The 22,261-nt window shown below is 44.7% G+C and overlaps 2 protein-coding genes across 2 annotated transcripts in view; one reads left to right on the plus strand and one right to left on the minus strand.

Annotated features, from left to right (window-relative positions):
- Positions 1 to 1,339: 1,339 nt before the first annotated feature.
- Positions 1,340 to 13,988, plus strand: LOC306744008 (prickle-like protein 2; the record flags this gene model as incomplete). The annotated part of the gene is made up of 8 exons (XM_079226572.1): positions 1,340 to 1,471; positions 8,270 to 8,383; positions 8,490 to 8,627; positions 9,534 to 9,737; positions 10,815 to 11,001; positions 11,678 to 11,832; positions 11,916 to 12,717; positions 13,018 to 13,988. 8 exons carry the CDS (start codon positions 1,340 to 1,342, stop codon positions 13,986 to 13,988), a joined length of 2,703 nt encoding a protein of 900 aa, XP_079082698.1.
- A 3,126-nt stretch (positions 13,989 to 17,114) lies between these two features.
- LOC306743643 (uncharacterized protein) overlaps positions 17,115 to 22,261 on the minus strand; it is an 8,448-nt gene continuing 3,301 nt past the window's right edge. The window contains exons 5-7 of the mRNA XM_079226177.1: positions 22,153 to 22,211; positions 19,568 to 19,717; positions 17,115 to 18,404 (exon numbers count right to left, since the gene is read on the minus strand). Coding sequence (XP_079082303.1) covers positions 18,222 to 18,404; positions 19,568 to 19,717; positions 22,153 to 22,211 — 392 coding nt within the window. The 3' untranslated portion in view covers positions 17,115 to 18,221. The remainder of the gene's footprint in view (positions 18,405 to 19,567; positions 19,718 to 22,152; positions 22,212 to 22,261) is intronic.

The following is a 22,261-nucleotide window of genomic DNA, read 5'->3' on the forward strand; positions in this document are numbered from 1 at the left end:
TCAAGGCTACATACCTGTGATCTCTCCCCACAAAGAAATCAGCAGCCCCCATATTAGAGCGATAAACAGGACTCTGCTCTGCTCGGATGGAGGCCGACTCGGTCTGTGGAAACGCCTGCTGTTCCTTGTGGCCACTGCTTAACGCGCTGTTCCTTTTCTGTGATTTCTAATCTATGGGAACGTCTTGTGTAATCATTTTGAATCAGAGACGTCGTGGGGTGCCGTTCACACTTTCTCACCGGCTGCTGTTTTTTCGTCGGGTACCTGCCTTGACCTTGACACCGAAAGCAAAAACATCTCCTCTGACATCTCCGTTTTTTCCACATTGATCCCCTTCTGATTATATGACAAGTAAACTGAAGTTCAATGATCTCTTTGTTTTTCTTTTTCAAATTCATATCAGGTTTCTGAGAACCACGAGTGTTTCCTTCCTCTCTTGCTAATTGCCTCTAGTATCTCTCTGTTCATCAGCTTTGAAAATAACAAGCCATGAGATGTAAACAGAAGTCATTCTGTGTGCCGGTGAAAAAAAAAGAAAAAGAGTTGCATTTCTTTTTTTTTTTACATTTTGGTGGTGGAGTGCGATACCTTCTCCTGTTAATTATTCATGTGTCATTAATGTGTGCAGCTGTTCTGCAGTCACACAGAACGGCAGAAGGAGGAGGAGAAGATTGAATTGATCTCTTATCTATTCACTCGAGTGAAGCCCTGAATGCAGATGCAGCGCTGTCTGCTGATATCAGGAGTCTGGGAACTGCATTGATAGTATCGACCTTTTTTTGTTGTTGTTCTTTTTTTATATAAAGTGCTCTGATTTTACAGATCTGGACCAGTAATATTTTCGTGGCAATGCCGGTCTGTCTGATATTGGATGGATCGTCGTGAGATCTTCTCCAAACATTCATGGGCAGCATGCTAGCTAGCTCGTTAAATTAGCATGCACGTTGCTCTGCTGACTAAAACATAGAGTAAAGCCGCTAGTTTGGCCGTCGACACTCTGATGTACCTTGAATGCATTTTACAAGAAGATCTGGACCGCTGATGTCTTTTTACAGTGAATATGCAAGACAGAAAAGTATGATTCATTTTTTCTTCTTCAGCCCAGGGGCACCTGGTGTTTACCACCGGTGAATCTAAATCTACAAGTTCCACATATAGCCTGGAATACCAATAAGAAGAATAATAAGACTTTTTTTTTTCCTCTCTTTGCTCACTCTGCTCACCGTCTCCCTTTTTCATTTGCATCGTCCTCGCTGCCTCACCCTCTCGTCTTTTCCCTCAACAGGAACACCCGTGTCCACTGAAGCGGTTCCGCGTAGCGGAGCATGTTGTGACAGCCATGTCTCTGGAGATGGAGAAGACCATCACCAAGCTGATGTACGACTTCCAGAGGAACTCCACCTCTGATGATGACTCTGGATGTGCACTGGAGGAGTACGCCTGGGTTCCCCCCGGCCTGAGTCCTGAGCAGGTACCACAATCACAGATATTCAGCGGTGGAGAGAGCACTGGAATGTTGCACACAAGTAAAAGTAGTTGGGTAAATTGTACTTAAGTAGGAAGAAGCAGGTAGGTAAAGTAAACATTACTGCCTTATATATATATATATATATATATATATATATATAAAACGGAGGATTCAGAGCATATATATTGACTCCACACGGCTCTCAACATGGCGGAGGCTGAGCAGCTGACTCGCAGCTATCGGTGCTAACGGCGCTAACTAAAAGTAGTTGGGTAAATTGTACTTAAGTAGGAAGAAGCAGGTAGGTTAAAGTAAACGTTACTGCATTATATACAGGGGCGGTTTTGGGCACGGGCGACCCGTATCACTGTGTGGGGAATTGGCAGATTGGCGCCCCCTGCGGCTGCTTGATTGGCTTGATTGGCGCCCCCACGGACCGGCCTTCACGGTGTAGACGAAAAATATGACGTAATAAATATGACGTAATAAATATGACGTAATAAATATGACGTAATACGACCGGCATAAATACAATTATAAAGTGCATAAAGATACAACTCATCATTACGCTGCATTAGTGGAGCCCTGAGCTTGTTTCTCTGCTATGAGCCGGTCCGTCTCGGGGTGACGGGAGAAAAGGCCGACCCCCGACGTCTGTTGTTTATGTCCAGTCTACTGACTCTACTCCGTACCTTAAACCTTTATATGCAATCTGTCACTTCATTAAAACCTGCTTCACAAAGACAGGATGTTGGAATGGAGGCAGGGTTTCAGAACTTTTTTGGCGATCTCAGTGTACTCTGCCTTGATTTCAATCCAGAACACAGAGTTGTAACGGACTTTTAAGTTTCACTTTTGGGGAAACGTATGGAACCTCTTGACATGTGTCAAGAGGTTACGTTTGAGACACAGACATTACATTACATGGGGAACCGCCACTGCTTATATATATATATATATATATATATAAATAAAAGGGAGGTTTCAGAGCATGTATATTGACTCCACACGGCTCTCAACATGGCGAAGGCTGACTCGCAGCTATCGGTGCTAACAGCGCTAACTAAAAGTAGTTGGGTAAATTATACTTAAGTAGGAAGAAGCAGGTAGGTTAAAGTAACGTTACTGCCTTATATATATATATATATATATATATATATATATATATATATATATATATATATATAAAAGGGAGGATTCAGAGCATATATTTTGACTCCACACGGCTCTCACCATGGCAGAGGCTGAGCAGCTGACTCGCAGCTATCGGTGCTAACGGCGCTAACAGCGCTAACTAAAAGTAGTTGGGTAAATTGTACTTAAGTAGGAAGAAGCATGTAGGTTAAAGTAAACGTTGCTGCCTTATATATATATATATATATGTATATATATATATATATAAGGGAGGTTTCAGAGCATATATATTGACTCCACACGGCTCTCAACATGGCGGAGGCTGAGCAGCTGACTCGCAGCTATCGATGCTAACGCCGCTAATGGCGCTAACAGCGCTAACCGCCATATGAGCGCAGTGCCGACTGGTGGCCGCGAGCCAGCCAGCGGGGCACGCTCACATGCATTCACATGCACTTTAACATGCACTAAAAGGGCCCGGCTACGTCAACAAAGCACAGAGAAGCCTACAACACACACACACACACACACACACACACACACACACACACACACACAGATGGAGAGAGAGAGAAAGACTCTTAAATGCTCTGAATATCTTGTGGAGAACCTTTGCATTGAAGAACATCTTTATGTAACATACCATATCTCAACTTCTACACAGCAGACAGGCACTCTGCAGCCTGTGCACACAACTGATTATCAATAATAAATATAGAGCTGCCGTCCTCAGTCTGGCCCTCACAAGAATCCACCAGAAAAATAAAAAAGACAAAACTCAGACAGTAAAACAGAAATGATTGACAATAAAAAGGAGCTGTGGAAAGCACTCAGCGTGAAACGTCTTTTAGCATCAACTCCAGAATAAAACATCAGCAAAAAATGTGGACATGCAAACGATATCAACTGCAGAGGCTTTGCAGCCACACGCACACACACACACACACACACACACACACACACACACACACACACACACACACACACACACACACACACACACACACTCACGCACATTAAAGCAAAGTAGAGACTGCACATGCAACTACGTCGCTAGGCAACAGAGATTAAGTTTTGTGTGTTGTAGGCTACTCACCTGTCTGATGTGGTCGGAACGGCGCCGTGTGAGTCTTAAAGCACCTGAACGCAACCTTTTAGGGCATCGTTTCGTCGCCTCTCTGAACTCGGAGCTCTCCTTTTTTTAATTATTATTCTGGAACGAATGCGACTTGAAAATGCCAGTGAAATGGGCCTATAGACTGTTTGTGATATGAAGTTATGTAAAATATAGGGATATAAATGCATTTCGTTACTTCTACCTCTGGTGGACACGCCTTTCTCTTCGCTCCTAAGTGCTTCATTAACTTATGCTTATTTGTTTTATTTATCCGGCATAGCCAGACCGAGTCAAATTGCACCGAATCAGCCAGAAGGATTTTATTATTCGGACGATTAAGTATCTGTGGCATTTGCAGATATAATTCTGGGATGGAAAATCCTCTGATCTGAAAACAAGACAATGTATCATTATGTGTTTTTTTCGATCTCCTTCATGCTGTTTTAGTCTATTTGAGTTGACGGGAGGGGGGAGGGGTTTGGCTTACAAATCACTGGGACTGTCAGGCAGTTCCTCTTGGAAGAATAACTGTAAGGACATTTTTCAGCTGTCAGTGTTGAAGCTGACAAGTGTGTAGGAAGCAAGTTCACAGGCAGACAGAATGACAAACAGCACCGGCATCTTGAAAGGGAACCGCGGACAGATTAAATCAAATGTCTCAGATTCTCTTAATTCTATTAATAAACCCTTTAATTTATTCAAACATGCATGTGGACTCCCATTTAACATAAAGCAATAAGCAATTTCCCCGATCGCTGTCAAGCAGATGATTGCAACATGTAAATATGAGAGGAAACCACTTTTATAACAGAGATTCATAGCGTTATTTTTTTCTCCATTTAATGAATTCGGTGCGCTCAGCCTCCATTTGCTCTGTATACTATATCCTGGCGAATTTAAACCCAGAGGAATGGAAGTAATTCGACTCAGTGAATGTTTGGATGAATCTAATTGCAAATGTGTGGCAATGTGTTTGTGCATCCAGGTTTCACAATTCCCTGTCAGGACTCATTTGTTTAAATGCCTTTTAATTGCGTGCGTGACCAAGTTAATGTAATCAGTTTGTGCACATCCTGAAGAAGTATACTTCTTTTTTTTTAGTTTGTGTCCGTTGTTTTTGTCGGTTCGGACACACGACATGCAGAGAGCTCTGTTCAGCTTCACTGGGTTTAAACACTCCTGTCTTTATTTAGTAAGGGCAGCACTCCGAGGCCTTTGTTAACAGATGACATGCCGGGTTGATAACAGTCATTTTCTCCAGTCAGCCATCTTGACAGGATGCTGAAAGAGGCTGCTTTCTATCTCGTCCAACAGGGGGTGCAGGCAATTGTAGCTGCCTGTTGCTTCTTTCTTTATTTTTAATGCGATGTGATGTTAGCCTGTCACTTCAGGGTTCTCTCTCCGCACAGTGTCATTAATGTGAAAAACATTATTTCCCGTGGTACAGTTCATGGAAAACTCAAACTACATTTCTTTGGTGGACTGAGTCCGGCTAAACAGTTCACTCACCATCCCAGAAACAACTTCCAGCAGATACCAACTTGTATAAAAACATATTTATATCATACATTCCATTTGTATTACCCTTCATTTAAAGAAACAGCTGGATGACGTTATTTTAAGAGCTTGGGAAAACAGGATTTGGTGAAATCGAGCTTCTCATACTGAAATTCTAAGTCAATTAATCAATTAGTCGATCAACATTAAATTAAATGGCAACAGTTTGCGATTATCAATTCATCTTTAAATTGGGAAAAAAATCATCAATATGAAGATGTCATAGTGAACTCAGGGAAATTGCAATGTCCATTTTTCACTCAAGAAAAACAATTATTGATGAATCGATAAAGAAAATAATAATTAGCTCCAGGTATATGGAGTTTTTTTCCTCCTGTTTTTATTCAAGAGCGTGTTCTTTGAATTTGAGAGCATTACTTATTGATTTCCCTTCCCCAAAAACCCTGTCCTCGCCCTCAAATATCTCCAGCTTGCACTTGGATTTGCTCTGTTTCTGCGTGCATAGTACTTAAAATAACTTAATCCAGCAGAATATCCTTAATATAGCAGATATTTTTCACGAGCACAAAGATGCCGCCCCTTTTTCCTCACACATCTCTGTGCTCGTGAAAAAAATATCTCGGTTTTCTCCTCTGTGGTTGTATTTTGTGTGTGTGTGTGTGTGTGTGTGTGTGTGTGTGTGTGTGTGTGTGTGTGTGCGCAATAATGATGCTCAAAACACAGGAAGTCAAATCCTCTTTTCTTCTTCTGCAGCCCACCAGATAACAAAGAAAAATGCAGTTTGAGAGTGAATATTCAAAGATATATTTCAACGTGTCCTTCACAGTTGACCCGCCCCTTCCACTCTCAGCTCTCCTCTCTTTGAAGAGGCCGATTCTGGAGACGAGTCAAGCGACCTTGACTCGCGCACCTGGCACGAGGCTCGGCGTCTCCCTGAGCCGCACAGAACCGAAACAAGCGGGTGTCTGGGTGGGTGACTCTGAGGGGGCAGCGCAGACGGGCGCACTTCTTCTCCCTCTCGCTCTCCACCCCACTGATTATGTAAATTGGGTCACAACAACCTCAGCAAAATAGATCTTCACACCGCACTGAACAGCAGAGCATTTTGTGTCAATGGCTGTTTTTGCAGAAAATCAGAGACGAGTGACATGATTGCTTTTCTGTTCCTTGAGTGTTTACTTCTCAAACACCATTCGAGATTTGTTTCACCCGCTTAACTTGTAAAATATTTTTAAAAAAAAGGAGGGTTTAGGTCAAATACGTCCGACTGCATCGTTAATCCTCACAGCAATGTGGAGTTTTTTTAACGTGAATATCAGCTGTTCAAGGTCGTGTCTGCAGCAGTGGCAGCGCAGAGCTCATTGTGCCGCACTTTGTATCCCAGAAGCTCGTTTCAAAGAGCCGGGGTGATCGAGGGCCAAGCGAAAACATGTTTTATCGGCATGGAAACCATGATGAATTAATCTGAAAGTAATTTCAGATTCAATTAGGCGGGTTCTGTTAGCGTGAATTAATGAAATTATGCAGGTTACGTAAAGCCTATACCATAATGACTCAATTGCCACTGTGTGACTGCAATCTATATTTCTATCTATTATCTATCAATAACGGATCACATGGCAACTTGTGTGTACGAGGTGTCTTTCAGCTCATCGTTGTGATTTTACAGCCACATATGAACGTTTTTGGTTCACTCTGACTGCTTTTATCAGTGAAAAAAGCTTCAAAGGGCCAATGTGTAGCATTTCTGAGGATCTATTGGCAGAAATGGAATATAACATTCATAATTATGTTGTCATTAGCAGAAACCTGTCTCACAAGAGTCTCACATACCGCCACACCAACCACCCGACTGGACTCAGCAGCTCCTTGTCAGGCCGGGATTCCAATCAGGACTCAAAAGCTGAGGTGTCAGTGAGCAGACTTTATTAGAGGAAGCAAAAACCCTCCTAAGAGGTGGAGGCTAAATCATTCTAAACTCACTATGACAAAGAACTGAAAATCTCTCCAAGGGAGGTAGTCCAAGATTCGACTAAACTAAGTACTAAGAAACAAAAAGCTAGACTAGGAAAGTTACAACAAAAATCGCTCTTTCGAGGTAGGATAAGACTTACGAAAAGAACTCGGTAGCTGTGAACAAGGCTTTGGAGCTGGCTTAGGTGATCGGACATGAGCCGAAACACTTTGGCACAGGACAAAGGGAAGACGCAGACTATAAGCACATGAGGGTAATGGGGAACAGGTGGAACCAACCAGGGATCAGGGGACACAATCAGACCGGTGACGCATGAGGAAGGGCAAGTGACCTGAAACGAGAGGAGAGCTAGGCTTCAAAATAAAACAGGAAGTTACGAGACAAAAAACCACAAGACAAGACAAACCTCACCGCGGTGTGACACTCCTCCTCATCGGTCAACGCTTCCATCATTTTTTTGGGGACCATTGAATCACACCTCTCAAATAAATCAGTCAAACAAATTGACAAAGGCATTGAAAAGCCGCGTGTCCAAATAAATACAAAATAAATGACATGCTACACACCATCCACCGCAGTGCTATGCATGTCTGCCTCAGGTTTAAAGGTATAAATGCACTATAAATCACGCATTAGTAACTTTAGCTGCAGAGCGCTTATGCTATCGCAGCATTGGAAAGGGAGGAGCGAGAGGGTTGCAATCTGCCACCGCACCACTAGAGGCCTCCAAATCCTACGCACTGTGCCTTTAATAAACCCGATGTGCACCACCATCAGACGCCACATATAGACTCATAGTGGAGCATTTAGCAGCTATTATAACTATTAATCTCAGCATTAGTGGAAACCAAAAAGAGAATGAATACTGAACTTACCGGGCAGGAAACTTGCTGTGAATGCTAATGTTGCGAACAACTCTATACACACCTTTATACGGCTTTATTGTGTCAGTGTGTTTTTTCTTCTTCTTCTTTGCAACTTGTTCCCCCAGGTGGCCAAAAACCCCCGCAGTGACTGCAGGTTTAAAACTTGACATGTCTGCTGCTGTTTGTTGCAGGTGCATCAGTACTATAACTTCTTACCAGAAGAGAAGGTCCCGTATATAAACAGCCCCGGAGAGAAGCACCGCATCAAGCAGCTCCTTCACCAGCTGCCGCCGCATGACAATGAGGTAAAACGAAAACAAAGACAGCACAGAAAAACGTCTCATTTTCACACGTTCATCCTGGACTTTTCCAGACGCATTGTTGTCGTTGACGATGATCCGTGTGGCTCAGGTGCGGTACTGCAACGGGTTGGACGAGGAGGAGAAACGAGAGCTCAAGCTCTTCAGCAACCAGCGGAAGAAGGACAACCTGGGCCGAGGCAACATCCGCCCTTTCCCCCTCACCATGAGCGGGGCCGTCTGCGACAAGGTACCGGTCCTCAGCTCGTCTTCCACTTCACTCATTGGAGATATCAAAGGACGACAAAACAGAAGAGAAAAGACAATGTCTTCAGACTGAGAGGACCCTTTAACGCTACCTGTTGAAATTCAGCCCGTTCTTTTCATATTTTCATTATTGCTCGGCTGGGCTTCTGTTTGATGTTTCATCAGATAGATGGAGGAGATGTAAAGTATAACACATTCAAATCTTGGAAAGATCATATACAATTCTACTTTTCCTCTGCCTCTTCTGCCAATCCTACTTTACTCCCTTCCTTTCTTTACCTCCCATGTCTCATGTCCTTCCCTTTCCTCCCGTTTCCTCTCATCTCCTTTTTTTCCCTTCCTTTTCCTCTCTTCTCATCTTCTCTCCTCCCTACCTTTATTTTCACCTCCTCTCATCTCCTTTCCTTTTTCTTCCTCCCTTTCCCCCTCTTCTAATTCCTTTTCTTTCATATTTTTTCCTTTTCTTTTTCCTCTTTTCCTCTCAACAAATTTCCTTTCATCCCCTCACATCTATTTCCTTATTTACCTCCTCTCATCTCTCCTTTCCTTTCCTATTGTTTCCTCTCATCTACTTTTTACCCTTCCTTTTTCTTCTCTTCCCTTCCTTTCTTTACCTTTATTTTACTCTCAACTCCTTTCCTTTCTCCCTTTTCCTCTCTTTGAATTCCTTTTCTTTCCCTTTCATTTTATTTTGACTCTTTTCCTCTCAACAAATTTCCTCTCATCCCCTCACGTCTTATCTCCTTATTTACCTTTCCTCTCATCTCTCCGTTCCTTTCATTTCCTCTCCTCTTATTATTTCCTCTGCTCTCCTCTCCTTTTCCTTCCTCTCTTTGCCTCAAATCAAACTTTTCCTAATTTCCTTCCTCCCCCCTCTCCTCTCCCACAGTGCGGCGGTCAAATAAACGGAGGGGACATTGTGGTTTTTGCTGCCAGGGCGGGTCACGGGAAATGCTGGCACCCTCATTGCTTCGTCTGCAGCATGTGTGAGGAGCTGTTGGTGGATCTCATCTACTTCTACCAAGATGGCAAGATCCTCTGCGGCCGGCACCACGCCGAGAGGATGAAGCCCCGCTGCTGCGCCTGTGATGAGGTGCGCCTGTCTGGGCCTCCAGCCCCTCGGGGTTGGGAATGGCTGAATGGTTCATAGCTCAGAGACTTGGATGTGTATTTGAAACTGGTCTAAGGGGGGAAAAGATGTCTCGGTATTCTTGCCACGTCTCAGAAGGTCTGCTTGTTTTCTCACCGTGAGGCAAGCTGGCCTGAGATGATAAAAACAATAATAATAGTAATAATAACTCTGGCCACAGTGCTCTGCACTAATTCCCGTCTGCGGAGGTTTGTTTACTTAAAGTATAAAGTGTGTGTGTGTGTGTGTGTGTGTGTGTGTGTGTGTGTGTGTGTGTGTGTGTGTGCGGGGGGTTAGCAGCTAGATTTTTTTTCAATCATAAACAGTTCTGCAGGGCTGAGGCCACATGTTTATCTCATAAACCATGAGTTATGAACAATACTTTTGGATTTATTTGATTGCTATGGAAATGCAATGTTATTTAAGGGAATTTTACATATTTTTCTCTAATCTCTTTTTGGTGGATTAGCAGACAACCCACTCACATGCGTGTCATGTGACCAGGCAGTCCGCTCTCATTCCCAGGGCGTCAAAAAAACAAGCCTTTTTTTGTCCGATACCTAAAGTGTTGATGAGTTATTTTGAAGTCACTTGTCTTCAGTGCTTTTGTTATGTTGTTTCATACTTATTTTTAGCCACGTCATGGTGCTTTTTCCTAAACTTAACTAAGTGGTTTTGTTGCATGAACACCAAACAAGTATTTTCTTGTTCTTGCCACCCAGTGCGTTAGAAAAGTGACACCGAGGGTCCGGACCAAGAGACAATAGGTGACGAGTTGGGATGAGAACATGTTGGACCAGGGGTTGCAAGAGGTCATGGGGCAAAGCCGTTAAGAAACCCTGTAGTACAGGGGAAACATAAAAGATATTGTGAAAATAATAACGGGCCAAGGATGGCGCCCTGAGGTACCCCAAACCCCATCCCCGCCCGATAGGATTCAGCTTCCTCAGCAGCTTTAAAGGTCATCTTTCGTAATGGTCGACAGCTAATCTCTGCGTAGCGTTTCCTCGCTGATGAATGCAATGTCTTGTGGTCATGCAGATCATCTTTGCTGATGAATGCACTGAGGCGGAGGGCCGGCACTGGCACATGAAGCACTTCTGTTGCTACGAGTGCGAGACCGCCCTCGGCGGCCAGCGCTACATCATGAAGGACGGACGGCCTCACTGCTGCAACTGCTTCGAATCCCTTTACGCCGAGTACTGCGACGCGTGTGGAGAACACATAGGTACGTGTTTTACTGCTGCTTTCACTCCTGTTACATAATATGAACTGTCATCAAAGCACACAGACATATTTTTCTTCCACTAACATCACAGAAAACGTCTTATCAGCCACTTATTGCCATTTATCAGCTCTGTGAGCCACAGCTGTGGGGAGGCGGAGCCAGTGCAGTGAGACGTGGATGTTATTATCATCCCAAGCTCCAGTAACAGTGAAAGTGTGTTTCAGAGGATGCTCCCATGTTGAATCCAGATGGGAGCTGTGAAAGATGATTACTTCCCCGAGCTGGGGAGCAAGGCTTGTGAAATGCATTTCGGTCTATCTTACAAATCGAGCGATCGTGTATGAGCAAAGATTCAGAAACGGTTTCTTGAGGCGGAAGAAAAAGCTGTGTTAAAGCTTTTTTATAAACTTTTTTTCCAGCAACAAAACTATATATCTGATAAAAATGAGCTTAACCTACTGGCTAATGGCTGAAGTCAGACTGTGGGCTGTGGCTATTAGCCGCACTGACTTTGCAGAATACAATTTCTACAGCAGTGTTAGAGATAGCCGCCATCACATTACCATTTTTAAACAGTTAACGCTAGACTGCTTGTGCACTTACTAATAAACTTGCTTCTGGTATTGCAATATAGTACAAATAATGATTGTGTTTCTTCCCCCTCATCTCACCAAAGGCATTGACCAAGGCCAGATGACGTATGATGGGCAGCACTGGCACGCCACCGAGGAGTGTTTCTGCTGTGCCCGCTGCAAGCGCTCTCTGCTGGGCCGCCCCTTCCTGCCAAAACAGGGGCAGATCTTCTGCTCCCGGTCCTGCAGTGCCGGACAGGTGTGTAAACACCTTTAAAAGGGGCTTGCATACATGCATTAAACTGTATTAGCAGTTTAATAGCTCTACTTATTTCCAATCAGGACCCGGAAGAGTCCGACTCCTCAGACTCGGCCTTCCAAAGCGCCCGTTCCCGTGAATCCCGCCACAGCACCAAGATTGGCAAGAAGGAGCGCAGGAATGTGGAGCAGGATCGGCGGAGCGGCGAGGTCCGCCAGGCGGCTCCTCCGCCGATGCCCGACCGGCTGTCGGCCGAGGTGGATCCCCTCTCGGTTCAGATGGACCGCCTGAGCCTCTCGTCCAGCCAGACCCCGAGCAGGACCCCTAACCGCACGCCCAGCCGCACTCCGAGCCGCGCCCCGAGCCTTAACCAGGTGTGGATGAGCCGGGACGACCCCTACGTCCCCGCTGCCTACGAGGGGCCCCAGCGGGAACCCTCCCCTACGCCGGCACCGATACACCTGCTGGCGCAGTGTAACCCGCGGCAGGGCTACATTCCCAACGCCAACGCTCATCCTCCAGCTCAGACTGCCGCCAACCCAGGGAAGAGGCCCGACTCCTGGGGGAAGGAACCAGGCAACGCCAAGAGGACCCCCATGGCTGCTCTGAGGGGCCACTCCTTCAACGAGAACTGGACCCACCACAGCCAGGACGAGTTCAGGCCCAACAAGCTGCGCACCCAGATGAGCTTCAATGAGATGTCGAGCCAGAACCAGGGCTTCTCTGACAAGAGGAGCATCAGCCTGCATGGATTCCAGAGGGACGGCAGACCCCCGCTGACCAGGAGGAACCCCATCAACGGCATGAGCTTCAACGAGCCCCTCACCCCTCTAGAACAGACTCCTCTTGGCTCCACGGATTCCCTCATTATGTCCAATGCTACAGGTACAGTGATGTGAATGACACAGTATGGTACAGGGCTGTCCTCCACCAAAGACATTCTCAGTCGCCAATTGAATCCTTTTTAATCAACATATCTGTAAAACTGAGTTTCTCCACAAAGAATCCCAGAAAAGTACCACTTTATATCTTCTACCAGATATGTTCACATGTTATTTGGGGGGTCATTTATCATACATTCAAACTACTACGACAAAATCGACTAAGAGAGGGCAGCCCTAGTGTGGTACAATAAGTTGTAATGCTAAATAGTATGAAAATGTGACATGTGCTTTCTGGTTTTAGCGGGTAACTCTCTGGACGGGGTCAGTAAGCGCCAGGAGCATCTGTCCCGGTTCTCCATGCCCGACCTGAGTAAAGACTCTGGCGTGAATGTGTCTGAAAAGAGCCACATGGGCACCCTCAGCTCCTCGGTCCAGTTCCACAGCACCGAGTCGCTGTCCTCCTCTCGCCCCTACAACAACAACAACAACATGTACGACCCCCTGAGGGTCGGCTACCCGCTGCAGTACTGGGACGGCCCGCAGCCGCTGGGCTTCGACGGCAAAGGTCGCGTCGGGGTGATGGGCAGCAGCGGAAACCTGCGGATGGCTCCCATGAGCGACCGGATGCCCCGCCGCCGCATCAATGTGCAGGAACCCGCGGCGTCGCAGCAGCAGCAGCCGCAGCCGCAGCCGAGGCGCCGCAAGCACCACCGTGGAAACCACGGCGGCGGGCAGCACCGCAGCGGCCGCCACCACAAACGCTCTCGCCGCTCCCGCTCCGACAACGCCTTGCACCTGGTGGCGGACCGGCCCGCTCAAATGGCGGAGCCGCCCTACCGCCGCGTCCAGGAGGATTACGACCGCTTCCCCGCCGGGAACGCCGCCCGGGAGTTGTTCGGCCTGGAGCCCGCCGGGTACAGGCAGCAGCCCCAGCGGCCCTGCCCCCGCACCACCTCGGATCTCACCCTGCAGAACGCGGGCTGGCAACCCGCGGGGCCGGGCGGGCCGTGCTGGGGCGACGGGTACACGGAGGCCGCCGACCCCTGGTGCTCCAGCTGCTCCTCGTCCTCCGAGTCAGAGGCGGACGAGGGTTACTTCCTCGGGGAGCCGATCCCGCGGCCTGTGCAGCTTTGCTACATCAACAACGAGGAGCTGCGCCACCGCTACAGCCCCTCCGGGATAGCGGCCCACCACGGACCTCTGCACGGGCCGATTCATGGCCAGCTGCACACCCGCCAACGGAGGAAGAGCAAAAACTGCATACTTTCTTAGATGTAGAGCAACAAAAAGGGGGGGATGGTGAGGGAGGAGCAGGAGAGAGAGAGATGAGAGAGAGGTAAGGAGACGGTTAAAGCAACAAAGAGGTGGAACAGAGGGAGTGGGAAGGTGAGAGTGAGACAGTTGACAGAGAGAGTGAATAGTGTTTGTGTGTTTGTGTGTGTGTGTTGGGGTTGAAGAGAGAAAAGGCCTATTTTTCTTTTTTTTGCGCTTGTGAGCCTACACAACTCTACTCCGGGTAGTGTTTGTGTACACCTACACAGAATGATCCAATCCTAAGAGGAAGCTCAGCTGGCTTACACAACAGAACATGTTTACAATGAAAGAGATCGACTCCTCCGATGGCACTAGGCAGCGCTGATGAATTTGACTGCTAAATATACCACGGTTTACGAGGTGAGATTAACATGACGTATGTTGAGGCTGAACGATCCCTTTCACGGTTTGGAAAACAAAAGGGAGCAAAACCAGTCAAAACTCCCAGCCCCCCCGGGCGGTACGACTTATTCTATGTGGACAAACCAGAAAATTGTGTTGGGGTAGTGAAAGTTACGTGCTAGATTCCAAGCTATGTCATTGTTTACCTCGGTGGAATCCAAATGCTGCTGGAATATAGTGTTGGCTCGCTCGCCCCGTTATCACCTTGTACAAATAGTCTGTTGAACTTCGTGCTCTACATAGCCGGCTCTCACCGCTTCACCGGGGTGGCCTCGCTCCCCCGGCCATTCAGGCACAGTAACGTCAGGTATGGTCCCGTTTTCTCTTCTGCAACATGCTTTGTTTTTTGAGAGTTACCCTTAGATGATTAAGAATTATTATAATAATAATAACAATAATAATAATAACGCTAATAATAATAACAATGCAAATAATAATTATGAGAATATTAAAGAATAATACCTGTTAAATGTATATATAGTAATAAACTTATTAAAGTAATGGATGTAGTAATGTAAATGTTCTGTACATATGGTCTTAAATATTTATATATTTTGTAACTAAAGAATCATTATTTGTATAACATGATGTAGAGATAGGGAGACTTGCATGTTGATTTGTTGTTGTTGTCTCATACAGAAAATAAAGTGTACTTCAATGAACAACCAGCAAGTTGCATCAGAAGTGGTTCTGATTGGTCAGCTTGAGTTTTTCACCTTTTACATTTTGGAAAAATGCACAGAAGAAACATTTCATCAAATAGTTAAATAAAACACACACACACACACACACACACACACACACACACACACACACACAGACACACACACAATGCTATTATCCAAGTTCCAACAACAACTAAATGAACTCTTCACAGGACATTTAAAATCTAATTAAATGCTGCACAGTTGTTGTTTTTGCATGTGTACTCATTGTGTTTAAAGCTGGTATTTCTGTACGGTTGCAGATAAAGATCAGGACACAGTAATATTATTAGTATTTTAGTATTTGAGGAATTAGATTACAGTAGTGGCTGTGGAGGATTTGTGTGATCCAAACATTTCTTAATGACTTGAGGCCGTTGTCGAGTCCAAAAGTCCAAATTTATTGAAGAAATATAGATATAATCATTTCTAGTATTCACACATTTTTTTAATTTGACATGAATATATGACATATTCCACTTTAATCCATATTTGTTGGTGTTTAGCCTTTTTAAAAAACAACTTCTTCACTGCAGTCAAAAAAGCAGTTTACCGGCACACAGAAAATTGTGCCGGCAATCTTTCCCAACTTTGCCCAGTCGGGACACATTTCCCAGAATTCTCTAATGCCCATTTTAACGTGAGGAGTTTTAACCTGCCATACCCACGCTGTAGACACTGCATATTGGCCAGTTAGGCGGTTTTATATGGCATTAATGAACTCTTTTATTTATTTGGCATGTTTCCCAACAGACACTTTGGCCGTTGATAACTTAATCTGCCGGAGAACTACACATAATACGACAAAAAGCCGGTTCATGATGGGTAACGTAAACGGGGGCTCGGTTCCAGCAGGTGTTAAAGTGAGCCAGCATTCACAACACCAGCACCCTGAAACTGACTCGTCTCACTGGAATGCACTCGTCTTTTATTCGAGGCTCAAGAAAAATGAAGCTGCTCCAGGGGCCAAAAAAACAGGAGCCACAAAGAACAGCAGAGTCTGATGGGAATGTCATTACTTTTGCCTGTAAACCAAATATTGGGCAAATTAACATTTTGACCATGACGGAGCGAGAGAGGAATACCAACCAAAGAGACTCTGGTTACTATGGATATCTGTCCCAAATGTCATGGCACTCCACCCCATAGTTGAGATATTTCAGTCTGGACCAACTTGGTGGACCGACAGTGCCACTGGTATGGCAAAATAATCTGTATTAAATCTTTAAAAAGCAATATAATTGTCCGAAGCTTTTGAAATTATACATTTTAATTACGTACGGGTCAATAAGGACATTAATCTGTTAACAATACGTCATTCAGTATTCATTGCTGAACATAAACACACATTGTTATAAGGATACCTACATGTGTTAGCTATGTCCTACAATTCCCATAATGCAACTGGATAGCATCTTTCATTAGACCCTCCATGCCTGGTAAACACATATCTTCCTCTCCACACCTCCAGTTTGTAATGTGGGCTTTCCGTCATAGATTTATAGTCCCTGAGCCGAAATGACCCCGATGACATCACTGTGACATCATCAGGGTTATATTTGACTGCCCCTTTAAGAACTGTGAGAAGAAGACTTCTCTTCTTGTTCCTGAATACTCTCAAACATGTCTGACATTTCTGTGCTGACATTTACTCCGATATCGATATTTCTATGATAAGCCAATATCGGCCATGATGATGTATCCGTAGGTCTTCGGGTCAAACATCGAAAGGACTTCTTCCTTTATTCTACAAACACTTAAACTCCACTCACCTGCTCATGTATTCATGTATTCATGCTCTGACTTGATTTAGTCTTGCCCATAAAGCAATGAACACGTCACAAACTGTTTGAAATGCATTTATTATATGCTGTAAACTAAATTAAAATCAGTGAAATACAAATTATTTAAAAAAATAAGCGCGTCAAAATCAATTTGACTTTTTCACAAGTACTATTTAAGCAAAACCAGCTCATATAATCTCATCATAATCATCAAACTCTTACAATTAAAAGCAGTATAAAAAAAAAAAAAAAAGAAATCAGAAAATCACAGTGGAAGTTTACTTTTACGGTTCTTCACGGGGGGCTCGCCATGAGGCCGAGCACGGAGGAGGGGCTTCGCCCAGGCGGCCGAAATTAAAGAACAAACTTATCACTTTGACTGTAAAACACACAGAAGAACTGGAGCGCTGCGTTCAGTAGACTGATCCCCGCCAGGTGTGCCCAAAACAACCACTGCTGTAGTGTTCCACTGAACGAATGCAACCCAGTCAGCAACGTCGTCAGCTGATTGTCATTTGCACACATAAATCATCCAAATGAATTAAGAAACCATCGCATGGACATTTCTCCATCCATTCCCAGTCAGCTATGTTGCGATTACAATTATTGAATGTAGGCTTTTGATGTGGGCCTACGAGTGTTTTCTTTATTTACATGATTAAAGCGGCTGCTTTCAGTAATTATAATAACGTGAGACATTTACGCAGCTAAACTAAAGACTGTAGGCTAGTAATAACTCAAACATATTTTAGTGTCTGTAATGATATTGAAGTTACGCTGCTGTTCCTCGTGTGTAAAGGCGCACAGCCGTCTGCTACGCTCACATTTGAGAGCATGTAAGTAATAGTTTCCTCATAAATGATGCATTAATTCACCCATCTGCTATTAATCCGCATGTTAATTTTTATGACCCGACCTGCCGAGTCGCCGGCGGCAAAACGCAGTCAGCCGTGTCATCGCTCGCAGCACCTTACTGGCCAGGAGTTGCTAAAGAGAAGTGAGTCAAGTAGTCAGCAGTCACTCAACGGCTGTAAAAAAAAGGCAATAAAAAAGGGCCTTTTTTTGGGGGGGGGGGGAGCAGGAGCCAAGAGAAGTCAAAAATATAATCCAGTGTGCTGCAGCAGAATGTGAGATCAGTCGTGGACAGACACAGAGACGCACACCCATTCACACACGAGAGATCACATGATTTTCCTGGCGGAGATAACAACAAAAGTAGCATTTAATCACGTGAAATAGTGGTATAAAATAATTTATGTTCCAAAAAAATCTGACCAGTAGCATCAAAGCGATAAGACCGACTAGTGAGGCGGCTCCCTGGAGTCATATTCCTCGATAAACTTCTCCATGCCCTCCACGCAGCGAGTGCCGATGTCCCTGAGGTTCTCCTGCAGCGCGGACTGGATGGACTGCTCCAGGGTGGGATCCTTCGCTATCAGCATCTTTGCCACAAGGCCAAACATCTCGCATTCCTGATCGTACACCTGCAAGACACACATGAGGGATTTGAGGACAAAAAAAAAAAGGGAAAAAGAGAGAGGGAGCGGGGGAGGAGGAGGAGGAGGAGGAGGAGGAGGAAGGGGATAATGGACGAACAGAAGAGAACGTGTTGGAGGGAGAGGAAGGGAGCAGAGTGAGAAGGCTCGTCATGCATTTCCAATTACCACTGAATGGATTACCAATCCGTGGGAAGAAGAAAAAACTAAAACGCTCGCATGCAGACTGTTCACGAGCATCGAGAGTTATGTGGACATTCTTGCATCAGCTCTTCACTCTTTATTTAATAGGATGAGATAAAATACACGTTTAATGTCGCCTGAGACTAAAAACAGACAACAACGCAACGCTTGCATGAAAAAGGTTTGCAACGGCCCCCATGGTCGACATCCTTGAGAATCTTCATTGTGAGGGTTCAGCTCTTACTGGGACCCTGAATCTGAAGAGCTGGAACTCTGAGCGAGGGAATGAGAGTCTGATCGGACTCTATTTTCTGTGTGAGTGTGTTCGACTGTGACCACTTCAGGCTGTAATCCCGTATCTTATAAAACGGTGAAATAACAACTTCTGGTCAACTCCATAAACCCTGAGTCTGTGCAAAAAATAATAATACATCCTCTGCTGCAATGCCTCTATAATCCTGCAACCATGGAGATATGAAAAGCAAGAAGCCATCTTTTCCCGTCAAGTGGGTGGAAACACACACACACACACACACACACACACACACACACACACACACTCTCTTTCAAACAAACCCACAGCCGATGAGCAGAGCATCATGTGACGTCTGCAACATTGAAGGCAGCATTGCAGCGCGTGTGAGAGCCTCTTGTGAGGCGATAATCAGCTTCATGTTGCTTATATGTGTTGTTTGTTTTTTGCTCAATTAGGAAAACGCCATCAATCACGTCGACGAAGACCGTCGGCAGAGTGAAGACGACAACGGCACTCGTGTGGCCTCGGGCGCAGCATTTCAAAATGTATGTTTAGACTCCAGAAAACAAATCTAGTCTCATGTCTCCCGGCGCTTTCCAAGATCTTTCCCTCTTTCTCTAATCGCAGCTTCTCTTATCTCCTCCTCCTCCTCTTTCTGTTTATAACTACCCCTTCTCCCTAGGTGTGTGTTTATGTAATGGCACTCCTCTACCTCATCTATCTCTCTCCTCTTCTTCTGGATGGCTCGGTCTCGTGTTGCCGTCTGGCTCGCAGCAGAAGGAGGATCCCTTTCTCGGCTTCGTTCCCGTTCTTTGCTTTTGGGCCCCGTGTGATCTCGCTCCCTGCTTTGGTTACTGTCGATCTGAAACAAAGAACAAATTAAACCAAAAGTTGGAACTTTGTACAGTTTGCCAAAACCCCCGATGATGACTCAGCTGCTAATGAACAGAAGATGACTAAAGTGAAACGCCACATGTCGGCTTAAAACACTGCTGCGAGTGAATTATGAATTCAGAATTAGTTCTGACTGTGTGTTAATTTGTAAAAAAAAAAGAAGGGGGTGCTAAGAAACCAAATTAAAACTGGTTCCACTTCTTAATAAGTCATAGTTTACAATGGTTTCACAAATAGCGACAATTGACCCTTTGCTAAGCCCCGCCCCCCGTGGAGCCCACACTGTCACTAACTGCACCCCCTGAAGAAATATCTACTTATCTAGAAGAACACTAAAGCAATTTCAGAGAGAAGCAGCCTGAAGGGTCTATTGCGTGTTTAAGGGAAATATTCACAATGTTAAACAGATTCATCAGTGAAAACAGATTAAAAAGATAAACGATAGAAGCTAAAAGCTAACAGTGTAAAAGTGAGGAGATCCAGACTGTAAACAGTTAAATGAAAGAACAACGCTGTTCCTGTAAAGTCAGGTGGGTTTTTATTCATTGTTATAATCATTAAAAAGCTAAATCAGCCTGTGTAAACATTCAGGATACCTTCAGTAGCTAGCATAGCATGTGAGTGCTAACATTCTCTGCTTTCGTTAGCTCCACAGGTTTTTACGTGGCAACGTAACTTTTAGGAAACGTGCATCTCTTTCCAGCCTCTCCGGGTCACAAGTGTCGCTATTACACAACGTTTAATCGGGACGAGCCCCAAAATCCACGAAACCAGCCTGAAGAAGAAAGAAGCCTGAAACCACCGATGAGTCTCTGGAGCATCGGGTAGTTTGGATCCTGGTCGGCGCTGGCAGATGCTGGTCGATGCTTTGCTATAATTTACCAGTCAGGCTTAGCAACGGGATAATTGGCTTTATTAATAGTTTTTAAATCCCTTGGTAATGATCGAGAAGCCTAGTTATGAAAAACTGAACTGCCTAGCTTCCCTCTCACCAATTTAAATCAGTGTCGTTTCCAGATGCAACAGCTGCTTTCAGCAACAACAACAACAAAAAGCTGTGAAAACCAAAAGTAAACTACCTGCCCAGCTCCAAAAATCACAGTTAGCGACTAGCTGCTGAACACAGTGGAGCATTTAGCAGCTAAAGAGACAAACGACATCAGGCTGACATTCATCCGGTGGCTAGAAATACGACTCTAAACTAACGCTAATGTTGCTCAGTGTCTGCAGAGTGTGGATAGGAAACTAGATAACAGTCTTGCGTTGCGTTGCGTTTCCAGCTCGTTTCTGCCGATTTAATAACACACTATCTTATCTTACCTTCTAACAAAAATCCAGTCTGCAGTTATTAATCATTAATAAAAAAAAAGGGTAAAAGTACTAACAGCCATCAGTGTGAATAGAAGTACTTACCAATAATCTACAGAGCACACATATAGACTCTGATTAGAAAGTAGCACCACAGGCCAGAAATGCTGCACATCCTGATTTAATGTTCTAAAGTCTGGATGTTCTTAGTGATGGTGGTACTTTGATGTGACGCAGCATTAGGAAACATTAACGAGCAACATGCTTTTAGTTGTTGTGAGCTATTCTGGCTAAAGACATAATAATACCTGATAATTAATAATGCATAATTAAACCTGCAGTGCGTTGATGAAGCGCCGATGAACATAATGAAAACCTGCAACAAGCTAATCATTCTTGGACTCCTCACTTCAGCTCCACTGCAGCAGCGGCCGGCGGTGATTCATCATGTGCTGCTCGGCTCCTCGCTGTGATTAGGTCAGCCAAGAAATTTATGCGATCATTTGATTTCAGCACTTTTCTTCCTGCAGCACCTGAGCCATTTGCATACGAGTCAAGTCATCCTCGGCTATGAGCTCACGTCTAAATCTACAAACACAAGCACGGGTCTCCCTCGATAATACACACAATGTAATATCACTCGAAGCGATTAGGGGACGAATCAATAAGTCAATGAACAGAAAAAACAATCTGCTGCTAATTCGATGATTGATTGATTCATTTCTCGAGCAATAATGCAAAACATTCTCTGGTTTTACGTCAATGTTTCTTTAGTTTGGAGTGTCGGTCGAATAACAAGACATTTGAAAGACGTCGGTACTTCTCCTACGGGGTGCAAGCCTTGAATAACTTAGCGGATTAATTGATAATGAAAATAATCCTTAATTACAGCCTCTTTTTTTGTGATTAGGACCAAAATCCAAATCCCTTTCATCGTCAAATGCTTTTATTTGCTCTCCTATCTCCTAGAAATCACATTGAACATGTTGTAAGCAAAGACGGCATATTGGGTACATTTTAAAGGATTGGTGGACCACTTTTAACGAAATGGAAAACCAGAAAGGGGGGAAGCATGTTTTCTGCTTGTGAACTTACAGTGGACTGCATGTCCCGGTCTCTGCTGGAAGAGGATCTGGGTACAAAAGGTCTGGTAGCTGGAAAACAGAAAGAAAAGAAAAACCACACGGTCAAACCCACTAGAGAA

The sequence above is a fragment of the Taurulus bubalis genome (genome assembly GCF_910589615.1).
Source record: "Taurulus bubalis genome assembly, chromosome: 11".
Taxonomy (NCBI): Eukaryota; Metazoa; Chordata; class Actinopteri; order Perciformes; family Cottidae; genus Taurulus; species Taurulus bubalis.